Source organism: Pseudorasbora parva, chromosome 13, assembly GCF_024679245.1.
Source record: "Pseudorasbora parva isolate DD20220531a chromosome 13, ASM2467924v1, whole genome shotgun sequence".
Lineage (NCBI taxonomy): Eukaryota > Metazoa > Chordata > Actinopteri > Cypriniformes > Gobionidae > Pseudorasbora > Pseudorasbora parva.
The window spans coordinates 36638660-36663790 of NC_090184.1; the positions used below are offsets into that span (position 1 = coordinate 36638660).

Here is a 25131-nt window from a genome sequence, read left to right on the forward strand (position 1 = left end):
ATATAGGCAATGGCATAATAACCAGTGGTCTTTAATGGTCTTGACCATTTCAATCACAAATTCCTGGTCATGAAATTAGAAATAACTGCACAAATACTGTAGATAAAGTAACTTAGGATAGTCTTCCTCAAATTGCAGACAGCTTTTTACAGGAAGAAGAGTCACGTGTTGTTCCACCCAATGTAAATGTCTTCAAACTGTTCACGAGTAGTTGGAAAAATGTCTCTCAGTTCGTTTGATTTTAATGTGAGACCAATTATTCATTATAGGTTTTAAATCTGGACTCTGACCAGGCCAAAACATGAGCTTGATGGACTTGTGGGTGGACCTCTGATCACTCCTCTTTAGATTACAACGTTTTATTTGTGGGAAGCAAGCCATTCTGCAATATTCTGCTGTACTCCAAAGCATTAAATAACTTGTCACAGTGAAGTCGCTCACCAATACCAGCAGCTGGTATTTTATTTCGCAGCTGATTTCTGAAGACATCACTCTGGAGCATCACCACTTCCACTGCATTTGCTGAAATTTAGCTCATTTTTTGACTAATAATTTGTTAGACAATTAAAAGCTTAATATTTACCCATTTTGGGCTTGGTAAATTCCTTTGCCCAGGAATGTGTGTATATATACATATACAATATTACTTGAGACAAAATCTGCTTACATTATGCTGGGTATTACACTATAATTTTTTACCTTTATAAGAGCTATATATACTGTATATACAAACACTGATGAGCCAAAACCTCCACATGCTGCCAAAACCAGCCCTGACCCATTAAAGGGGTACTTCAGTGCTGGGAAGATGAATTTGTATTTAAACTGGGTCTTTAATGTAGTAGAAATGTGAAATTATTTTTGAATTGTAGAGCTTTCTAGACTGAGAAAAGACAGAAAATGTATTTGTCTCATGGGGATAAAAGACTACAATTCCCAGAATGCTTCCCTGCCCTGTGAGGCCACTCCCAAAGGCGCAGCTACTGATTCACTTTTACTTTCCCACCGCGTTCATCTTCATAAAATCAGTTCAGTTAGAGAACAGACACTACTTAATTAAAAACTGAAAGTGTCTGTTCAATATAATGGGATTTAGCCGCTGAGGAATTGTCAGAACAAACGCAGCAGGAAATCGACGATATTTGCGTCACCGGAGTAATTTTTCCAGAAATAAATTGCATAAATCTCTCGTCTCAGGGGGATATGAGGGGGGGAGCATGGTCATTCAAATATACTCCAGGGTTTCTACTGATAGAAAGCCATATGCTAATCGCTGAAGTAACGCTTTAAAAGGCATTGACTCTTCAAGACCTCTGAAGCTGATCTGTGGTATCTGGCACCAAGACGTTAGCAGCAGATCCTTTAAGTCAGGTAGGTCGTGAATTGGAGCCCCGTGGATCGAACTTATCAGTCCAGTACATCCCACAGATGCTCAAATGGATTGAGATCTGGGGAATTTGGAGGCCAGTGCAACACCTTGAACTCTTCATCATGTTCCTCCAACTGTTCTTGAACAATGTTTGCAGTGTGCATTACGCTGGTGAAAGAAGTCACTTCCTCCAGGGAACACCATTGTGTCATGAAGGGGTGTACCTGGTCTGCAACAATGTTTAGATAAGTGGCACATGTCGAATGTAAGTCTACATGAATTGCCGGACCCAGGGCATCCCAGCAGAACATTGACCAAAACATCACACTGACACACCACCAGCATGCCGTCGTCCCTCATCCTGGTACCATGTGTTCCCTAGGTAAACGGCACACACATACATGGCCATCCACATGATGTAACAGAAAACAGGACTCATCGGACCAGGTGACCCTCTTCCATTGCTCTGAGTTCCAGTTCCAACACTCGCATGCCCATTGTAGGTACTTTTGACGGTGACAGGGATCATCATAGGCACTCTGAATGGTCAGTGGTTACACAGTCCCATACGCAGAGATGCTCTGTGTGCTGTAATCCATTCCTTCCATAACCATTCTGTTGGCTCGGACCAGACTGGATAGCCTTTTTTGCTAATGAACCTTGTGCGCTCAAAACTCTGTCACCAGTTTGTGGTTTATCCCTCCTCGGACCACTTTTGGTCCCACAACCCATAAGCAATTTCTGCTGCATCCAGCACGTTGATTATGAGAACTGATTCTTTACCTTCCATCTAATCTAACCAGGTGGATAGATATCACGTGTCAAACTGCTGAAATCATGTGACATTGGTGATCCGAATCATGAATCAATATGCTGATTCATAACCGTTCGAATCTTTATTTGAGGACTGAAAACAAATCTGGAAAAGAAAACTATGCTGAATAAAGTCGTAGTTTTTGTGATTTTTGGACCAAAATGTATTTTCGATGCTTCAAGAGATTCTAACTAACTGATGTCACATATGGACTATTTTAATGATGTTTTTATTCCCTTTCTGGACATGGACAGTATAGTGTGCATACACTTCCATACGCTCTCTGACTAAATATAAAATATCTTAAACTGTGTTCTGAAGATGAACGGAGGTCTTACGGGTGTGGAATGACATTAGGGTGAGTCATTAATGACAAAAAATTCATTTTTGAGTGAACTAACCCTATAATATGTGGCCTACTTAGGAGATGATCAGCAATATTCGCTTCACCTGTGACTGGTCATAATGTTTTGGCTCATCTGTGTATAAGTGGCAGTCCAATCAAATGACAAGCCAAGAAGGAAACAATAAATGACTTCTGGTTAATTCATGAAATGGAATTCCAGTGTAGACTGCATATTTTGGCAAATATAATTTTGCATATAGGTGCATCATGCATATGGGTAGTATATTTAAAATATTAAAAGTAAAGCACATCATCTGTCTTACTCTCTCTCCTGGCCGCCAGTGTAACTTGTTAGTGACATCCACACCAGGCAGGTCATCGTACATCAACACAGAGGATATGAAAACTGACAGATTTAGTCAAAGAAGCAGAACAGGAATAAGAGTACTGACACGACAGAATCATATATTGAGAAAAAGGATACGTGTAATTATGCTAATGAGCGTCCACATTCCCACGGCCATACGTGCCCACAGAATGTCTCTGCCGTGGAAACGCGGCTGCATGCGGTATGACATACCGGTCTGAACCAGGATATACAATGTCCCAGGGCCGAAGGTCAGCCCCGCTCCCAAAAGGTGGATGGATATCATATCTGTTTTCTGAAAGAATAGAAAAAACATTACACTGACAGTTTCAGAGAAGCGATACTAAACAGACAGATCATAGAAGTGTGGCTTTCACCTGGAAGTTGGCCACAACACACATCCCTACAGTGCTGAAGATGCCCATCAGGAGGCCTGTGAAGTTCAGCAGCAGTAAGCCTGACTCAGAGGCCGATATCAAAGCCTGAACTTGTTTATATCGCACATACATGGTGCCCAACCCTGCAAACACACCAATGGGAGAGCAGGAATGATAAAGTCCTCTACATCCTCCCAATATCCACAATAAAGTTTATGACGGAAAAACAAAAAAAACAAACACATATCATTTTCAAGTTATCTTACCTTTAGAAGTTACATATGTTGCATGTATTTAGTTTTTGGTCTGATTTGGTTGCAATATTACAAACAAGTTGTAATGTGAATAACTTTGTATCAGAATAATTAATTCTGTAATCATTTTGTTGATTTTTTTCCTTTCACAACGCAACAGTGGCTTTATCAATTCTAGTTAATTAGTATCTGACCCAATTAAGTTAGAATTGAGCTGTTTATAGAAGAAAGAGAATAAAAAACCTAAAAGTATTACAATTATCCATGCTCTCCCTTATACAGTACTCATTGGACTGCACTATACTTACATTTCAAATAAAAGGCATAAGGTTATATTAACCATAAGTTAGTTATACCATGGTCTGCCTGAATAATTGATTCTGATTGGCCGAAAGGTTTGCAATAAAACCGTTTAATGCCCAGGTAGGTCCAAAGTCAGTTTAATCACTGTTCTATATTAATGTACAGTTTTCACTGAAGCGAATAAACATTTAGGACCGGATATTGCCAGATAAGTTTCGTGTTAATAACAAAATTAAGGAAGTGTTTTACAAAATACTTTACAGAATTGATCCTGCTAAGCATGTATTGGAAAGATGCAAGCTCAATATTTCATATACCTGTGAATTTTGTGGGCTAGAAAAAAAAAAAATTGACATGCATTTACTCATGTTTAGAGTTTAGAGAATTTTATCAATAGAAAAGTGAATTGATTGAAATTTCATTTGATGTGCTTTTTAATCACACTGACAAAATGGAATATAAAAAACCCAACATATTATAGTTATTTTATTAGGGAAATACCATATACATAAAAGAAATAACATTTTATGAATGACTAACTTCTATGTAAAGATTTTTTGTAAATGTAGATGTTTTATGAAAGCTTTTTTTTCATTTCCTGGCAGCTGGTTAGTGATAATGCTAGTATGTAATACCTCTTGTTCTCGTGGCATTGAATAAAGTAAAATTAAAAATTAATAAAATTTAAAAAAAGCCATTCAGGAGCACAGATACTTATCAGCGCTGCCCTGCAACTGTTATTAATAAAATAGCTTTGCTACTGAATCGTTATTTATTTTTAAAGGAACAAGGGGAGAAGCATCGCTGGTTTTGAAGAAATTAAACTTACAGCTGCAATGTTAAAAGAGTGACGCTGAATAGATGCAGGAAATTCACACACGTATCTCTCATCTCTCTCTCTCTCTCTCTCTCTCTCTCTCTCGGAAATTAATTCTTATAAGTGTTATATTCATTCATTCAAATAAATGCAATCTTATGCACTACTTTATTTCTGTGTCTGATTAAAAGCAGTCAGAATTCTAGCTCTAACGAGCTGGAACAGATTAAACAAACCATCATTTTTATCTTTCCGGTCAAATATTGCGCTTTCAACACTTCAGCTACAAGAACATATGAAAGTTATTATTACCTAGGAAAGCTGAGATTGACAGCATGAAGCCGAACACACAGCGTTCAGGAACCTCAGTGCCTGTGTCACTACAAACAGAAGGATACATGCACAGTATGAAATATGATGGAATTAAAATTAAAAAGATAATTCTGGAAGAAAAGGGTGGTGTTTCACATTATGTCTATGATTTACAGCCATCAAAGTATTAAAAGTAATATTATACTTCATAAAATGCATTTTTACCCTATACATTCCAGATATTTATCCTAGGGTTTTCACAATACCAACATTTCAGTAGTCAGTACTAATATCAGCCAAATTTCATTTTGGTATACTCTTAAACAATTCTGGGTTGTTTCAACCCATGTTTGGGTCAAATAAGGACAAACCCAACTGTTGGGTTTAAAAATAAATCAATTAAAAACATGGTTGTCTGTATTTGAAATTATCATACATAATTTTATAGCAAAAACCATTTTAACTAATTTGTTTTAATAATAAAACAGTAAATAAATAACATTAGTAAATAATACATTAAATGGTGGTTATTGTAACAATTTAAAATGCTTGGCCAAAAAGTTTCTCACTGATTATTTTAAAGCCTTAAAGGGATAGTCCACCCAAAAATGAAAATTCTGTCATCTGTCAAGATGTTCAAAACCTGTATGGATTTTTTTCTTCTGCTGAAAACAAAAATATATTTTGAAGAATGTCTGTAACGAAACAGACGATGGGCAACATTGACTTCCATAGTATTTTTTATTCCAAACAATGGAAGTCAATGTTGCCCATATTCTTCAAAATATCTTATTTTGTGTTCAGCAGAAATTCATACAGGTTTGGAACAACTTGAGGGTAAGTCAATGATGACAGAATTTTGTTTTTAAGTGAACTATCCCGTTAAACGCCTCATGGACGTCGGATAAATCTGAAAAAGCAGTAATCTTTCAGGATCTTACCTTATGTATGGGACAAGCAGGTCGGCATGGCCCAACACGACCGCTGTGACATAAGAGATGAGGAACGTAGCGGATGACCAAATAACCAGAGCCACCGGTAGAGCACACAGCCCCCGTTGAAACCACCACATACTGCCCTCACATAGGGCCGGTCAGAAGAAATTCACTTACTGAGGTCACCAACATGAAGAAGAATCACTAACACATAAAACATGGAGCTTAAAGGTCAAATCAACCCAGCACATAGAAAGTTACACACACAAGTAAACACACTGAGGAGAGGAGGCACATCCAAAAAGAACACAACCAGAACTCAGGGGACGACAGGTCAACTGAGGCTCAGCATTACAAAATGAAAATGAGCATCATCTGGTGAAGCTGAATTAGTTACACAGAAACAAACATGCACACACAGAAATACAGAGCAGAAACATATTAGAAGCTCAGAGGTGGTTGGAGTGGGTTAGTGCCTGTGGAATCTGAAATCTTGCACTGATCGGGTGTGTTTTTTTGAGATGCTCTCTCTAAAGTCCTGTGACCAAAGTCAGCTGACACTCATTCAGCGTGATTTCACTTTCTGGAAACTCACATGCACTCACTGTGTTGTCTGCACACGTTCGCCTCTGAAGGCCAGTATATTAACCACACTATAGCAGAAATACACTGCCGTTCTATAGTATAACATCTATAATTATGACTTTTAAATACAAACCCGATTCCAAAAAAGTTTGGGACACTGTACATATTGTGAATAAAAACTGAATGCAGTGATGTGGAAGTTTCAAATTCCAATATTTTATTCAGAATACAACATAGATGACATATCAAATGTTTAAACTGAGAAAATTTATAATTTTAAGGAAAAAATAAGTTTATTTAAAATTTCATGGCATCAACACATCTCAAAAGGTGGCCATGTTTACCACTGTGTGGCATCCCCTCTTCTTTTTATAACAGTCTGCAAACGTCTGGGGACTGAGGAGACGTTGCTCAAGTTTAGGAATAGGAATGTTGTCCCATTCTTGTCTAAAACAGGCTTCTAGTTGCTCAACTGTCTTAGGTCTTCTTTGTCGCATCTTCCTCTTTATGATGCGCCAAATGTTTTCTATGGGTGAAAGATCTGGACTGCAGGCTGGACATTTCAGTACCCGGATCCTTCTTCTACACAGCCATGATGTTGTAATTGATGCAGTATGTGGTCTGGCATTGTCATGCTGGAAAAGGGCAAGGTCTTCCCTGAAGAGAAGACGTCTGGATGGGCGCATATGTTGTTCTAGAACTTGGATAAACCTTTCAGCATTGATGGTGCCTTTCCAGATGTGTAAGCTGGCCATGCCACACACACTCATGCAACCCCATACCATCAGAGATGCAGGCTTCTGAACTGAATGCTGATAAAAATTGGGTTGTCCTTGTCCTCTTTAGTCCGGATGACATGGCGTCCCAGTTTTCCTAAAAAGAATTTCAAATTTTGATTCGTCTGACCACAGAACAGTTTTTCACTTCGAAACAGTCCATTTTAAATGAACCTTGGCCCAGAGAAAACGCCTGTGCTTCTGGATCATGTTTAGATATGATTCTTTTGTGACCTATAGAGTTTTAGTCGGCAGCGGCGAATGGTACGGTGGATTGTGTTCACTGACAATGTTTTCTGGAAGTATTCCTGAGCCCATGTTGTGATATTCATTACAGTATCATTCCTGTATGTGATGCAGTGCCGTCTAAGGGCTGAAGATCATGGGCATCCAGTATGGTTTTCTGGCCTTGACCCTTACGCACAGAGATTGTTCTAGATTCTCTGAATCTTTGGATGATATTATGCAGTGTAGATGATGAGAACTTCAAACTCTTTACAATTTTTCTTTGAGAAACTCCTCTCTGATATTGCGCCACTATTTTTCGCCACAGCATTTGGAGAATTGGTGATCCTCTGCCCATCTTGACTTCTGAGAGACACTGCCACTCTGAGAGGCTCTTTTTATACCCAGTCATGTTGCCATTTGACCTAATAAGTAGCGAATTGGTCCTCCAGCTGTTCCTTATTTGCACATGTAACTTTTCCGGCCGCTGCTACCTGTCCCAACTTTTTTGGAATGTGTTGCTCTCATGAAATCCGAAATTAGCCAATATTTGGCATGACATTTCAAAATGTCTCACTTTCAACATTTAATATGTTATCTATATTCTATTGTGAATAAACATACGTTTATGATATTTGTAAATTATTGCATTCTTTTTTTATTGACAATTTGTACAATGTCCACATTTTTTTGGAATCGTAGTTTTGAAAGTCTTTTGCTCAACAAGGCTGAATTTATTTGATGAAAAATACAGTAAAAACAGTAATATTGGGAAATGTTTCAAGGTTATTATATCAACATATTTATAGCATTGTAGATTAAGCGCAGGGATTTTATTTGGATTAAAAGGCCTCCACTTGGAAAGAGCCACTGTGGTCAGAAAGGCCACACAACACACTAAGGCACACATGAACTGCTCCACAATGCAGATGATTCATTAGTGAAAAACTGTATGACTGTAGCTGAAAGACAAACACTGTTCATTTACAAAAATGAGTAATACACAGTTGGAGTTTAATGAAATAAAGTGGTTATGCAATTCCAAATACATGCATGGCTAAATAAAGAGAATATTCACTGATTATTTAGAATTAAGGCCCATTTCACACAAAGATTGACAACTATAAAGACAGCTATAACAATAATTATATTAGAGTTCACACTCGCAGAAGATATCGTTCTGCTTTGTATTATACGCGCACGCTGCTGATGTCACCAGCCGATTTAAATGCCCACTAAAGTGCCTTGAACCGCGCAGCACTATTCAATGTGTTGATGTAATGTCCCCGGAAATGGCTTTAGCTGTTAGCAGATCCTCCCCTTTTTTGAACTAGCCAATAGTGTTTTGTTAATACCACAGTTTTTAGAGCCTTTCTGTAACGCCAGAGTTTCCTCCTAATCTCTATCCGTTTATCATCATAATCTTCTCCATATCGCTTTGAAATAGTAAATGTGTGAACAGCTGACCGATTGCATTCGCAGCTTCAGTGTCTATTTATAGTGTAGGGGGCAGGACGGTTCAGATTCTAGAGAGCATTTGATTGGACAGAAAATGTAATGTGAATATGAAATCTGCAACGATGTCATCAAAATCTGTGATTCAATTTATAGCAAAGGGAGACTGTAAATTGTGAATGCAAATTTTGTCATTGTTTTGGAACACACCATCTTATTCCTAACCTTAAAGCTAACATAGTCATACTAAACGCTAAAAAACTTCAATTTTGATTTCAGGGGGTCTTTAAATGCTCGCTCTCTTATGCCGGCTTTACATCAAAATTATCGTAAATACTAGTTTCCTATAGTTAAAAAATTCGATGAGCTCGTAATGATGACTTCAGAAGTGGGAACTGATTGGATTATGCAGGAGGGATTATGATTGGCTTTCAATGTTTTAATCGTTCATAAGATGGAAAAAAACTTGTTCTGAAAGTGATTCCAACAATATTGTTTCTGTGCCGTCATGGTGTGAAATCTGCTTTTCTTTAATATTTAGAAAACATTTTTTTAGCTTTATTGTTACCGATATAGTTATCGTTTTTGGCGTGAATGGGCCTTAAGTTTGCACTTAGCATATTAAAATATCTTACTATGTTAAAAAAAATACAATACTTGCCATATCATTATAGCCCTCACAAAAGACATACTTCCCACTAGTTTCTTTTATATACATGATTTTAATGTTTTACCAGTTTATGTTCACACTATGATGCTCCAAATAAAAAACAAACATTTGCATGGCACTCCAAGGTACTTCAAAACTCAAAAAAAAAAATATATATATATATACCGCAGTACAACTATGGTACATGTCAAAAAAAATAAACATGGCACGTTTTTGCTAGTATAAGGACCATACTAAAGCAAAAAGAGGCAGTGATCAAGAAATCTGCTAACATAAATATAACAATCTTTATTTCAGGACCATTAATCTATTAAAAAGTAAGCTATTTGCTGTAAATCAACAAAAAAATCCTGCTCAAAGTACAAATAATACAAGTATGCAAATGCAGTTGCAGCGACAGACATCATTTTCTTCAACTATGTGTGTATTGCAACTTTGGTTGACCTCAGCGCGGCCCCGGTGAACGGATGATGCTTAAAAAAGGGAGAAACACAAATACACGGAAACCCACTTAAATAACATTCACAACAGGGTTAAAACATTGCTAATAAAAGTCTTGCACCGATAGACTAAAACAACACGTACAAGCAACTGCTCAGAGGTAGATGCAAAACAATAACGCGTTTTGAGAAATATACATTGAGCTTGGCCACTCCATTCATATTCAACCCCTGGAAGCACCCGATACAGAACTACAGGGTTAATGTCCATTGTTTTGCAATATAAATGAGTCAATAATCTAGTTTCCTCTAAAACAAAAGGGCATGAAGGTAAAAAAATAATATATATAATGACTGAATTTGGTACGAGAACTCAATCAAACAAGCACGAATATGAAATTGCATCATTGTTGAGTTTGATGCTATGAACATAATTTACTTACAAACAAAATGCGATTTACACGAGAGGCTAAAAAAATATCAAAATCGCTGAGTCCAACTTTTACTGTGCATAGGAGTATAATGACAGTGAGAAAAAAGGCACAAAAATAAATTAGCACAGGTTATCACGTTAACTAAAGTATTTAGACCACAAACACGATTTTTAGGTTTTAATAATCTATTATTAAAGGTTCACATATGTACAGTGTAACTCAATCATTCTTGCCGTCTATCTTGGCCCCAGTTATTATTAGGAAAATATGGCACTATCAAAATACTGTTTCCAATACAGTTTTTATCATTTAGTGACATGGGCATACTAATTCCTTCCAAAACACTACAACCACAAAGAAACATATGCATAGAAAGCAAAACGATACACACTGTATAAATTAGTTAACCCGATGACATCAGATGAGAGGTGGCGTTAGGAGGCTTATCAGGATTTGTAAATGTGAAATTCTTGATGTTTCTGCAATATTGATGGAAACACTTGTGCCATGTTTAACATGTCACAATGTTATCTGTTGCATCTCTGAAAGCTCTCTGCTCCTCTCAGACAACAGCACAGCTTCGTATTGGCAACAGTGATGTGTACTGGCGTGTAAGTTTAATTTTGTTTCCATTTAATTTAGCAGTGAACGGCTGGAAAGTTCACAAATAATACCTATAGCATTGTGTAATTAGATAATTACACTTAGATGGATCGCTGGTCATTAATGGAATGAATTATGCATTGCTGGCCAAAACAAATACACAAAACAAAACATTAAAACTGAAAAATAAAACAACTTTAAACATTCATAGTTGTGGCAGATCTTCTATTCTTTGACTTACAAAAAAAACTATGGCAAAACAAAACTGGTCATCTAACATTGCAATACTGACAACTGAACGGTGTTATAACTGTAGGATGTCTATTCTTTTTAATATTCCCTTTCGGCCTTTAAATAGCCCCTCTTCCATTATGAGAACAAAGTTTGCATCTGCAGCCATTCGGGCTCGGTCTCTGTGAGTTGTGTTGTACATTCACTGAAGTGCGTGACCTACTGGAGGTGTGTGAGGAACGGTGTTAGTGGTGGTTTTTGCTGTCCGCCGGGACTCTGGATGGGGATGAGGGCTGGATGCTGAAGACACGGATGTTTAAGTGTGTGGCGATCTGGTTACAGACGCTCACGCAATACCGCACCAGATCAAACGCTGACAGCACCTACGAACAATAAAGGAAAGAGCTCAAGCATGGAAAAGCATTTTTCTTACTGCAAGAGGAAAAATTGAGCTTTTAGGGGTTAAATAAAGTTGAAAATCATGCACTTACAGCAACCATGATGTACACTTTCATACCATTTTTCAAATGTATTATCTAGATGTGGAACAGGAAGTGAGACTGACGACCCATTTCAGCAGTTCAGAATCAGTTCTTTTGTTTGGAGGACTCCATTTATCATGTACTGTGAATTTTACAGACCTTTTACATTCACAAAAGCTATATTACAAGCCGCGTGAAAGGTAATATTTGAATAAGCATAATAGGGGCACTCAATGTGAAACCTCATTTACAATTAAAGAATCAAAGATTATTAAAGGACCTGCAGACCTGAATGTTTGTTTAAACAGCTCATTATATGGCTCTGTGGAATGCTTGATTCTGATTGGTCAATCACACCATCCAGTTGTATGTTATCCCCCCATAAAACAACCGGTAAATACTGATAACATAGGCTTAACCGGGGAACTGAAGTCACTACACTATGCTTGCAAGGTGCATTTTTAGGTAAGCTAATAAAATATTATAAACTCAAATCAGTCTTTTGTGTACAGTTATTTAATTATGTCATCCGGTATCATGGACTCGATTTCGTTTCATACAAAAACAGCTTCAGCCATTTTGCAACAATCATTTTGTACGCTGTAATGGATTATAAAGATAACATCTCAAATCAATATCTCTTATTCCCATAAATATGTATGTGGTGAAATGCTGTGTAATAAGTGGTATGACTGTATCGTATCCCTTAAAGGGATAATTCACCCAAAAATGAAAGTGTGACGTTTATCGGGCATCCAAGATGCTTCTTCAGTAGAACACAAATGAAGATTTTTTTACTCCAACCGTTGCTCGTATAATGATTATATCAGCAACGGTTGGAGTTAAAAATCTTCATTTGTGTTCTACTGAAGAAACAAACACACCTATATCTTGGATGCCCTGGGGGTCAGCAGATAAACATTAAATTTCCATTTTTGGGTGAACTATCCCTAGTTTGAACTTACCACTTGCATCTGCTTTCCTCACGGAAGCTTTGTGTTTAAAGACCTAGTCAAATATTTCAACTCAATCTGTCTAATAATTGACTTATTTAATTATATGTGGAAAGTAGCCGTGTAATAAGTGTAATAATGTCCATCCAGACGGTTGTTATCACAGAATAAAATGCAAGACCTGATCACACTGTCAGGGTTTATTCTGTGATTACAACCGTCTGGATGTACATTTGGCTATTGGTTAGCATTAGCTTATTAAGAAAGTAATGGTGTCAATTTTAATATCATGTTGTCTTTAACGTGCCTTTAGTTGTGACGTCACACCATGACGGTATCTGAATGACATTGGTTTCAATAACTAGTCTCAGTAGACCGTGGAAGTAGCTTTGCGATTTATGTCTACATACTACAAAGAGCTCTTTATTTCAAAAGAGCAAGGAAAATCGATGTTTTCACACAGATCTTGAACGTACCAGAGCGACCCATAGAAGGCAGTACTCATTAATGAAACTGTTGAAGTACTGATTCAGAAACAGCAGCGCTGGTCCGGTGAAGGCCAGGTCATTACGCTGCATTTCGCTTTTTGTCATATGAGCAACCTGGAAAACAAACCAGAAGTGATTTCAGTGACATTTAGATTAACTAATACTAATGCGGTTTGACAGATGTTTAAAAGATATGAACTACAGACAACAATGTCAAGTATTTATGTTAAAGTGCAGAAAATCATACTAACAGCTATTTTATGCTTGCGTTCCTACCAGTTATAAAAACCAAGCTAAGACCAAAAGTTCAAGTAGAGGTATATCTCCAGTAATCTGCCAGTAGTATTCATGTGTGTTAGGAGTGAAAGGGGAATTCTGAAATCCACTGCCGCTTCAATATACCTGTATACAGTACATATATCCTAATTAACTTCATAATCAAATCCTTAATCAATATTTATCTTCCCATATTATTATAATGATTCTTTCCAGTTATGATTTTGCTTTTAGTTTCTTGTTTCTAAAGTGTGTATTTGGTCTCTGAGGAGTGACTGAGGGTCTGGCCTAGAGATGTGTGATGTGTCACTAAACACTTGCAACAAGGTCGTGTGTTTGGATTTTTGAGGCATCACACACCCCTAACAGGAGCTTATTTAGCAAAGTAAATACAGTATAGTGATGTCCTTCATGATCTTACCACCAGCCTGTTGGTGAGTTTGGCCGAGACAAACCCAAACGCTAAGATGTACAGACAGGGATGCCTCTGAAAGAGCTGCACCGACGACTTCTTATAGATCATTAGAGCAAGTGTGATGACCACTCCTATATGGAAGGATGGAGACAAAACGCTTGTTCCCTAATAAAAAAAAGAAAAAAATTGTGTCACTAATTTAGACTTAGTAAAATAGTAAACAAGATTTTTAAATTTTATTTAGTGCAACACATGCATGTAAATAAACAATACAAATGCCTGATACATACTAATAAAATATCAAATTTTATTAAAAAAGCAGGTTACTTAAATTGTAATAACATAAAATGACAGAATGCAACTAAATAACAGAAAATGAATAAATACAGTGTTTATCATTACGGATTTATATCATGTTTATCTTTTTGCATTTTTTTGCGCACACTTTAGCTTTAACTTACTGCAATAGTAGATCCATTTTTGCCCATTCCGCCTGTGAAAATAACCCGGAAGTAGTTTGTGCAGGAGAAAATGGCACCCAGTAGAGTGAAAAGGGCTGGTATTATTTTAGCCTGGATATTTATCACAGGAATCTGAAAGATTAAAAACAAATCTCTGATGTCCTGTTTCATTATATATAGTCTTTTTCACTATAAAGGCCTGTTCACACCAAGGACTATACCTATAACGATAACAATAAAGATAGTGCACAAAGAAACAACACAATCTTTTTCAAAGCTGATGAACAAGGTCGAGCTCGAGCACCTAAAGTGGCAGATGACAAAACTGCAGCGTGTGCTAATAAACAGAACAATATCACTGCTGGTGTGGACACTTATATAGTTATCGTTCTTGGTGTGAATGGGCCTTAAATGTTTCAGGGATTCTGCATTTCACTGAACACATGCAGCATGCTGGAGATTTCCTGACCATGATTTTATAGATTTAGCACATTTGTCCTAGAGCAAATGCTCTAATCATCTGATCAAAATGTGAAAGAATTAAGATTGATTTAAATTACCACAGATTTCCAAAAAGCTGTTCCTCCAATGGCAGCCAGTAAGTACATGATTATAATGAAGATTTGTACCTCAGTCACATCAATTCTGCACAAGCAGAAAGCAAAGAGAGATTAAAAGAAGAAATAAAGTTAGTTAAGTAATAATCTCTTTCCCAATCTAGCATTTTTCTTTCTTTCTGTAGTGCTTTATCAACAGTACAACAGCTGTCTGAAAGCAGCCGGTTTCCCATGAGCAGACCAGACTGTTCAAATATAATATATTAGGGAACACATATTCAATATTAACTAGGAGTTTACCCCTCAATAAACTCAGAATTACTGCTTATTGATAGTAAGTGGTTATGTTTAGGTATGAGGTAGGGTTAAGGACGTAGAACATGATCATGCAGAACAAGGCATTAATATATGCTTTAGTACTAATAAACAGCCAATATGCTAGTAATATGCATGTTAATAAGCAACTAGTCAATAGTGAATAGTGTTCCCTAATCTTTGTGTACAGACCATGAAGTACAGTTGCCATGAATTATGAATAAAGGGAGAGTTTTCACTCACATGCCAAAGCGCAGTGTTCCAGAAACATACGTCTGCCAGTGGGCACAATAAAACATGAAGATGCCCACAAAACAGCAGAAAAACATCCAGTCAGGGTGAGTACCCATCTGAACTGCTATACATGTGCCCAGGATCACAAACACTGCATCAGAGAAAGAAAGAAAAGAACAATACAGACTTCAGTTAAACATATATGTTGTTTGCACGTACATATCTCATCTATTTAGGGATGCACAGAAATCTAAGACTGCTTACTGCATGATTTGTATTATCTTAGAAATGTAATATGGCACCGTCACCTCTGACAACAGATTGCACTTAATTGTAATGTAGAAACATTCATTTTCTGTACTGCTGCTTTTAAACAATATGTATTTTGTGAAAAGTTCCATTCAAATAATTGTGAATCGGATCTAATAAAAATGTCTGATGGAACCTGCAAAGTTATTTTTCCACAATATTTTTTGAAATAAAAATTTAATAAATAATGTTAAAATGTTATTTTAGTAATGCCAAGAAATATATTATAATATACAGCTCTGGAAAAAAATTAAGAGACCACTGCAAATTTTTCTTAAATCAGCATCTCTACAAGTATGGAAGCCATTCCACTGTCTGAATTGCAACGCAGGCAGCACACCTCATTCTACTGAATGAGGAGCAGATTAGGTGATCACCTGAACCAAATCTTATTAAATCTTATTATTAAAAAAAAAAAAAAATTCTGTGGTCATCACTATCCTCTTGCAGTAGGACCAGCTGGATGGCAAAAACAGTGCTAGTGGTACCTCAAAAGTAATTGTAATAAAACAATAACTATTGACATTGCCAAAAAAGTTTAAAAGGAAAGTTGAGTGAGGAAAAGAAAGGTTCAATTCTGGCTTTACTGGCAGAGGGATACAGTGAGGGTCGGGTTGCTTCCATCCTTAAAATTTTAAAGACGGCGGTTGATAAGAACAAGGTCAAGCAGTAGATATTGGGGACAACAAAGCTACAGACTTCTCCACTGACCGCAATGAGAGCCAACTCATTCTAATGTCACTCAAAAACCGTAGGATGACATCAAGTGACCCACAAAAAAATACATTTTGCACCAGGAGTGGCATAAAGTCACCCAACATCAATATGAAAGACTGGTGGAGAGCATGCTAAGACGCATAAAAGCTGTGATTCAAAATCAGGGTTATTCCACCAAATATTGATTTCTGAACACTTCCTAAGTTAAGACATTAGTATTATGTTGCTTTAAAATGAATATGAACTTATTTTCTTTCCATTATTCGAGGTCTGACAACACATCTTTTTTTTGTTATTTTGACCAGTTGTTGCTTTCGGCAAATAAATGCTCTAAATTACAATATTTTTTATTTGGAATTTGGGGGAAATGTTTCAGTAGTTTATAGAATACAACAAAAATGTTAATTTTACCCAAATATACCAATCAATAGTAAAACCAAAGTAACTGATCATTTTGCAGTGCTCTCTTAATTTTTTTCAGAGCTGTAAGTTTAGTAGTAGCCGACTAGTATTTGCATACACAAACGTGAGCAGACCTGTAGAAAGGGAGTCACAGCCGTGGTCAAACAGCTCGCCAAGTGGTGTGCTGCTATTGGTCCGTCGTGCCTGCTTCCCATCTATGGCATCCAATGATTGGTAGATGAACAGACCCAAAGCACAGGCTAAGTATGCCCACGTTGGTGCCTGAAAAAGACGGCCATATTTAAATTAAATAAACATTTCTGTCCACTGGGATGCTTTTCATGGATTTTGTGAACTTCATACTTACTGCCACCATAGTGGACATGAAGTTGTTCTTTTATCCCTAACAACTACTAAAGGTATGTGGAGAGAGACAGAGTGTCGTATTGCAGAGTTTAGCAATATGGTTGTTTTCCATAACAGCAGGACTCATAAGACCGTTATAGTTGATAAACAGAGACTGTTACAGCTGACAGAACAAGCTGTCTGACAATACACGGTATCTTATTGCGCTGTTTAAACAGACCACAGCAATCATCTCCCTAGTAGAGCTCTGAATATACTAAATTATGGCTTTCGTAGACTTCATGTGAGGCAGGGTAAGAAGGGAAGCCAAGACTTACAACAATAGCTACTTCATATTCATAATTACACTAAAACTGATATTAAAAGACCACATCCTACTAGTGACTATTTAAATAACGGTGGAATGAAACAGATATAAAAAATTGACAAAAAGGTCATGCTCTAATGGTGAACCCTCCAACTATTTAATATTTATAATGAAACTAAAACTGACATAAAAGGGCATAAAAGATTGAGTGGTGACCACCGTAACAGAAGTTAAATATACATAATTCAATCAAATTGATTATAAATCAACAAAAAGTCCATGCCCTAAAGGTAACCACTGTAATAGCTATCAATCATAATTAGTTTAAAATCGATACAAACTAAAAAGAAAAAACATATTCTTACAGTCACTACTGCAAGCTTCAAAATATTTATAAGTGGACAGAACTTATATTAACACAAAAAGACAATGTGCTGAAGATGACAAATAAAATAACTATTTAATATTCATTATTATTACACTAAAAACTATATAACATTCAACAACAACAAACATGTCCTAATGGTGACCACTGCAATAGCATTTCATTATTAAATAAAACTGCCTTAAATCAATTAAAAAAGCCCACATTCACAAGCTGAATACTTTAAAAGCTATTATATATTCATAAGTGGAATGAAACGGAAATCAAAATAGACAAAAAATCATGTCCTAATGACCATAAATTAAAACTGACATAAAATGAGAGAGTGGTGACCACTGTAACAGAAGTTAAATATTCATAATTAGATCAAACTGATTATATAAAAAGTTATTGTCCTCTAATAGTAACCCCACTGTAAAAACATATTCTTATAGTGACTATTGTAAGCTTCAAAATATTTATAAGTGGACTGATGTTAAAAGCAGCAAAAAGACAATGTGCTGATGATTATGACCAATTAAATAAATAACCATTTAATATTCATAATTAGATTAAAAACTATATTACAATCAACAACAAAAAACATTTCCTAATGGTGACCACTGCAATAGCTGTTTGTTAAAAGTGCAATATGTAATTTTTCCCCCAGTAAAAAAACAAAAACCACTAGGCCACAGTGTGATATATTTTGTTCAAATGAGGTGAGAAAATTGCTATTTTAACCAAGGAAATAAATAAAATGTCTGAGGGAGTCGCCTGTCAATTTCGACATATATGCGTTACCCTCCGTTTCCGGTTCTATTTTGCAGAAACGCTTTACTCTTAGCAGTGTGAACAAGTGTCACAGCAGCCGCCGAGTGAATGCACAGAGTAACATCATAACATCATTTTAAACACACTCAAATGGATCTAATATGATAAACAGAGCTGCGTTACTAATATATGTATGTTAATAATAGCATCCATGAACATGATTTCTGCCCGAGTCCTATCCCGATTCTTTTTTACCAGATGTGAGGTGAAGACCACAAATCCCAATATTCTGAGCTCAAACTTGGCTTCATCAAACTATGCTTTTGTTTTGAATAGACACCCTCTAGCAGATAGAAAAGTTACATAGTGCACCTTTAAATATTCATTATTAAATAAAACTGGTTCAAATCCATAAAAAGTCCACATTCTTAAGCTGACTACTGTAAAAGCTACTAAATATTTAAAAGTGGACTGAACTGATATAAGAAAAACATGTTTTAATAGTGACTACTGTAACAGCTACTAAATATTCATAAATACATTAAAACTGTATGACTTAAGAACTAAAGTTGACCACAGCATTCTTCTAAATAATGATAATTAGACTTAAAACTGATCATTAAAATAAAATAACTGACAGCCTGCATTAAAAGTTTAGTAGGCTAAAAACAAGTTAGTAGGTGAAAATAAAATGAATTGGGAGTTGATTTGTAGTTCCATTTAAACAAATAATGTAATATACTGAAACAGTGATTAAGTAAAGCACAAGTATACCTGTTCAGTGGCAGTAGGGCAGTAGTATACCAGTATCAGAGTGGTGATAATATTGGTAGCAAGTCCCACTATAGTAATGAGGTTCGGAGCCATCCAGAGAGGCACTTTGTTCACCAGCCAGCACCAGTATCCCTGCATGACGGACTCCATGAGGGACCGTCCCGCACTGCTGTACTGATGATCCTCCAGCCGTTTAAGCTGCTGCGGGGACAGACGGGATACCGGAAGCTCCATCAGTTTGGTCAGTAGCCCGGGCCACTCTTCTGCACCTGCCACTGTCGGGTCACGGGCCACGGAGGAACTGGCGTCAGAATCGGTGCGAGCCCGGACAGGCCTCTTGTGTGAGCTCATGCTTCTCTGGGGATCTGTGTGGATGTGTTGAGTGCCAAATCCACAATGAGTTTATGGGATTAGATCTATGGGAACACAACCATTGGCATGCAGAAATTATTATGGAACAACTCTGACACTACTGGAAAACAGGAATGTATAATTAACTAATAGTTTTTGTGGGGTGGAGTAATAGTTAACTGCTATTTAGTAAATGATTTCCATACAGAGCAAGCAAGTAAGATCATTTTCCTCCCTCCATTTGGACATGAACCATTTCAGTCTGGCTGTCGTCTTCTCTCTACATTAGAGACTTCTCTTCTAAGAGTAGCGAATGACCTCCTTGCCTCTGATACTGGTGTCCTCAGTCATCTGGTGCAGTGCAGTTATTGCCATTCTGTACTCCTATATTGTCTAACTGCTGTCCTTCAGTGGCTGAGTTCATATCTCTCAGACAGGCAACAATTCATTACCATTAATAAACACAAATCTCATTCTGTCATTTTTTTCCGTGGACCTCAAGAATCTGTTTTCAGTCCACTTCTATTTAAAACCTATATGCTTCCTCTGGGTCAGATCATCTGGCATCAAGGGCTTAATTTCCAGTTATGCTGATGATACGCAAATCTATTTTACTGCTAAGCCCAATCCCTTCAACAACATCCCTGACTCTAAAGGGTAGGCATTGACATCACTTTCCCCCTCAGCCGGACTGAGTGGCAAAAGAGCTCTAGCATGACTGGAGTTAATACGGGAAACTGTGAAAACAAACGATTAGTCGTTTGAACTAAAGGTCTGACTCAAAGATCCAGTGATCCATGGATGAAAACATGTAGCCAGGATCGGTGTTTTCTTATTATTTTGTGCCTGATTCCAATCATGAGGAATATAATTGACACAAAATGATAACTGCAAATCCATGCTTCGCTGCCTGGAGTCCAGTTGTTTCTTGAATTGCAGCGATCCATTTGCTTCTCGTTTCTGTAACTTTCGACAGTCTGTAAAAATATACCTCTGATTTCTTGTCAAACCTGTTTGTACAGTCAATATCAAAGCTCTTTCCCGTTTTAGATGTGGTTTGCGTAGCATTCACGCTGAAAACCAATGCTGCCACTCATTGTTTTTTGCCACTCAGTGGGTGTAACCGCAGTCACTCCAGTGGTGGTAGGACTTGTGCGGTCCTGGAGAGCCTCAGTCCTACAGAGTTCAGCTCCAACCCTGATAAAACTCTCCTGCCTGTAGCTTCTTAATAACCCTTCATTGGTTGGCTTGTAAGCTTGTTCAGGAGTGTTTGATTAGGGTTGAAGCAAAATTATGCAGGAATGTGGCTCTCCAGAACCACTTTCGCTACCGTATATGATTTCATAGTATGGATGGCTCAAAACTTCTTAAACTTGAATACTGAAAAAACAAATCCTTTTAGTAGGCCCTAAATCCCTTGTCTACACCCAACATTACTTCTCCATTCATATTGACGGAGTTATTCTTCACCTACTACACACAATCTAAAATATTATTCTAAATTATGTTTTCAACACTTTATCGATCAGGTTGTTAAGTCTTGTTTTTTCCATCTTCATAATATTGCCAGTATACAAGTTTCATTGAATCTCAAAGATGCTAAAACTGTTATCCATGCTTCTATTGCCTCACATCTGAACTATTGTAACACTTTGTTTTACGCCTACCCACTAAAGCCTTAAATCGCTTGCAACTCATTCAAAACTGAGCTGCTCGTGCCCTTAAATTTGACAAAGAAAAATCAGCTCACATCATTCCATCCTACAGCCATTTCATAGGCTGCCTCCCTGTTATCCATTGCATTCAGTTTAAAATACTTGTCCTAGTTTCCAAGGGTTGTCATGGTTTAGCACCTTCCTACTTTTCAGAATTGATACACCCTTTTGTCCCTATCTACTTTATATATCTACTTTTGATGGTAGGGCATTCTGCATTTCAGCTCCTAAGCTTTGGAAAAAACTCTTGCACAAAATCTCCATCACTGTCTTCTCACTCCTAGTCTCAGCCTCAGACGTCAGGCCCAAGCCTGCAGTCTCCCTCTCATTTACTGAAGCTTTCGCGCCTCGATCGCCCCCCGGTGACCGGTCCCAGTATAGCCGCCCCTCTGTTTTTTCTAATGGACGCGAGGCAAACTAAATAATAAAATTACACTTCAAAAATGTTTCCCCAAAGTTAGTTTATGTCACTAAAGGCAGATATCATCACGATGATTTCATTTCAAGTCTGTTCGTTTTAAAAATAAGTTTACTTTGAGTTAGTTATTTGATGCTATAAAAACGGGGGGTGTGACGTCATGATTGACAGCTGAGACTGACGGCTTCTCTGAGTGAAGTTGTCACTGAGGCACTAACGGACTTTTTTCGAAATTTTTGGGAGCAGATTAGAGCTTTAGCTTTAATTTCTACATTTCCATAACTGTTTATTTCACACCAACATTATTAATTGTTCTGCATCTGCGAGAGTGTGGGCGGGCTTTTTGATATCGCGACTGTACTTCCTGCTCTACTTCCTGCGCTCTACTGCGCAACTCCGGTCCCGAAATCGCTACTGCGCATACTCGGTCCCAAGATGTCCGCGCCGTGCAAGGGCGCCTGAAAGCTTCAAATCTGCCAAGCGGAAACGGATGATGTCGAGTCGTCCATATTTTTTTACGGTCTATGGTCAGGCCCAATGGCTGAACGTCTGATGCATATGGCTCACTTATCTGTAAACACTTCAGGAGTTTCAAAGTTGTCAGTTGAATTCTATAGGATATCCACGAGATGCATTTTCGCGTTTTGCGGCTTCATTGTTGCAGTAAACTTGCACAATGTTCTTTAATTAATAATTTAAGACAAAAAAATCTGATTTTGCAGGGACATTGACTTTACATTTTCACACCCCTAAACATGTTGGGAAACAAAACAAACTGTGATTGGTTGTGTTACATGTCACTCAAACGTCCTCTCGGGCGGTTCTTGACCAATGAAAGCTTTGATAGAGTCCAGACCTTCTGCCGTCAGTCTGACCTCACTCCAGATCATTAAAACTGATCTCAATATTCATTTATAAAGTCGTGAAAAAGTACACCCTCCTGAATTCTATGGTGTTACGCATCAGAGAACACAAAAAACCCTAGTCTTTAGCAGGTCAAAAAAATGAGTCAGAGTCCTCAGATGAACAACAGCACATGAAAAATGACATATTATTGACTTAATCAGTCTCTCAGATCATTGTGGATGAATTTTGGCCCACTTTTCTGTTCTTTTTTCTGACTCAATGACTGCTAGGTGCCCGGGTACTGTGGCGGCAAAACAAGCCAAAAATCATTAACCCTCCATGAGCGTGACTGACAGTTGGTATGAGTCGTTTAGTTTAGTTTTTGCCTAACTTGCACTGTGCATTATGGCCAAACATCGTCTGTCCAAAGGACATTTTTCTAGAAGTCTTGAGGTTTGTTCAGATGCAACTTTACAAACCGAATCGAGTTCATTTTAGAGGGGAGACGCTTTCCCTGGCAACCCTTCCAAACACACCATACCTGTCCAGTCTTTTGCTAATCGTATTGCCAAGAACATTTAATATGTTAACTGAGCCCTGAGGTCTGAGGTGTAGTTCTTGGGTGTTTTTTTGATCTGGTGGTGAATTTTCTGATGAGCAACTGTTATAAATGCCTCCCACTTGTGAATAATCTTCCTCACTGTAGAATGATGGACTTCAAATTGTTTAGAAATGGCCTTGTAACCCTTCTCAGATTGATGGCAGCAACAACTGCTTCTCTAAGATCATTGCTGATGTCTTTCCTCCTTGGCATTGTAAACACGCACCTGAATACTTCAGACCAGCAAACTGCCAAAACTTCTGCTTTTATGTAGGTGATCGTGCTTGTCACAAATGTCCATTTTGGCCTAGGTTTTGTTAAATAAATAATGACACACAGTGTAATATGTCATGTGTTGTTGTTCATCTGAGGTTATATTTACCTAATTTTAAGACCTGCCAAGGTCCAAATGACGTTTTTTATTTATTATGTCCTAATATGTAAAACCATAGAATTAAAAAGGGTGTACTTTCTTTTTCACATGACTGTATGTGTGTGTGTATATATTTTGTTAACTAGAGGTCATCTAAATATGTGTACTACATTAAAACAAAGATAACAGATTTTTTGTAATTTAATAGAATTTTCACAGTCCCTATCGTTTTTTTACATTTATTTCAGGCAATATTATAAACGTAAAAAAATAATTAAATAACACAATTAAGAGGCATAATAAAAGAGGCATTAATAAAATTAAGTTGTGCTCAACAATACATGCCACCCCGAAATACACCTGACACTTAAGAGGGCAGTTAAGAAGGGCAGGACAGGAAGAGAAATTATGTATTGGGATCTAATAAAACCAAACCCTTGCACTGTGGCATTAATCAGTCTTATATATTTTATGAAGTACTCTACTCACCAGTTGACCGTATTTATGAGATCTGTAACAGCCCATTAAAATACTTGCTGGATGATGACGTCAGCTTGATAACGATCTGAGTGACGTCGTCAGCTTGATGGCGATCTGTCAAACGTGTCAGTCAATATTAGAAATGCGATAAACGTTTATAATTATATTAAACACATTTTTAGAGGCAGCGAGATTAATAAAGTTCGGTTTTGAACAGCACCTTTGTTTACGTGGTGAAGATGTCTTCTCTCCTCGAAGCATTACACTGGAGATGCCCGTGTGATGTCAAAAGTTGAATTATTAAATTAATTTTAAATAAATAATAGGAGGAAATGCCAATACGAACAAACGTTCGCATCAACGGGGTTTGGTGAAGGATCGTTCACCGACGGCGGCGCAAACGGCGTGGATGAGATGCAGACTTGCAGAGGCGTGAAAAACGCCTCAATAACACAACGACAACACCTTCCGGAAGTAGGCATTTCAAAATAAAAGAAAAATATGAAATATTATTTAATTACATTTAATTTATCATTAATCAGATCTGTTCATAAATCGGATAATTAAAATACGGAACTAAAAAATGAGCAGTCATTAATTAGTACAGAAATAATTTAAAAGTTGATAGGGTTTCTTATAAATAGCAGCAATTTGCACAAAACCTATTGCCTGAAATTACTAACAGTGAAATATGACGGTACTTATACAGTTCGGTTTATGGCTTTTAATACTGTTCTTATTATTCTGTTTATATAGCCTAAATAAACAATTACCCCCCCCCCCCCCCTTTCCCAACGTGATCAAATTGAGTAAACATCGCCCCCTAGGACAATAACTTTG

The 25131-nt window shown here is 37.2% G+C and overlaps 2 protein-coding genes across 4 annotated transcripts in view; both read right to left on the reverse strand.

Annotated features, from left to right (window-relative positions):
• Nucleotides 1–11620, reverse strand: part of LOC137039063 (novel protein similar to H.sapiens TMEM77, transmembrane protein 77 (TMEM77)) — a 12334-nt gene extending 714 nt beyond the window's left edge. Inside the window, exons 1-6 of the mRNA XM_067414238.1 lie at nt 11537–11620; nt 5901–6098; nt 4960–5027; nt 3274–3416; nt 3014–3191; nt 2853–2935 (exon numbers count right to left, since the gene is read on the reverse strand). Coding sequence (XP_067270339.1) covers nt 2853–2935; nt 3014–3191; nt 3274–3416; nt 4960–5027; nt 5901–6031 — 603 coding nt within the window. The 5' untranslated portion in view covers nt 6032–6098; nt 11537–11620. The remainder of the gene's footprint in view (nt 1–2852; nt 2936–3013; nt 3192–3273; nt 3417–4959; nt 5028–5900; nt 6099–11536) is intronic.
• cept1a (choline/ethanolamine phosphotransferase 1a) lies at nt 9874–24706 on the reverse strand. 3 transcript variants are annotated; one of them, XM_067414237.1, is made up of 11 exons: nt 24512–24706; nt 24301–24405; nt 19508–19923; nt 17057–17204; nt 15504–15645; nt 14949–15033; nt 14389–14520; nt 13934–14092; nt 13225–13350; nt 11537–11696; nt 9874–10078 (listed from the first exon to the last, which is right to left on the reverse strand). In XM_067414237.1, exons 3-10 carry the CDS (start codon nt 19856–19858, stop codon nt 11559–11561), a joined length of 1281 nt encoding a protein of 426 aa, XP_067270338.1. In that variant the 5' UTR covers nt 19859–19923; nt 24301–24405; nt 24512–24706; the 3' UTR covers nt 9874–10078; nt 11537–11558. The 3 variants fall into 3 exon arrangements, with proteins under 3 accessions (XP_067270338.1, XP_067270337.1, XP_067270336.1); XM_067414236.1 differs by having other exon boundaries at nt 9874–11696; nt 19508–19872; XM_067414235.1 differs by having other exon boundaries at nt 9874–11696.
• Nucleotides 24707–25131: the final 425 nt, after the last annotated feature.

What these genes read in the sequence shown, in the direction of transcription:
- cept1a (XM_067414236.1), bottom strand. Translation starts at nt 19,858, where the DNA reads ATGAGCTCACACAAGAGGCCTGTCCGGGCTCGCACCGATTCTGACGCC. An exon ending in AACTCACCAACAGGCTGGTG is followed by an intron (nt 13,351 to 13,933) that starts GTAAGATCATGA and finishes TTTGTTTTCCAG; the next exon opens with GTTGCTCATATGACAAAAAG. An exon ending in GCCTTCTATGGGTCGCTCTG is followed by an intron (nt 11,697 to 13,224) that starts GTACGTTCAAGA and finishes TATTGTTCGTAG; the next exon opens with GTGCTGTCAGCGTTTGATCT.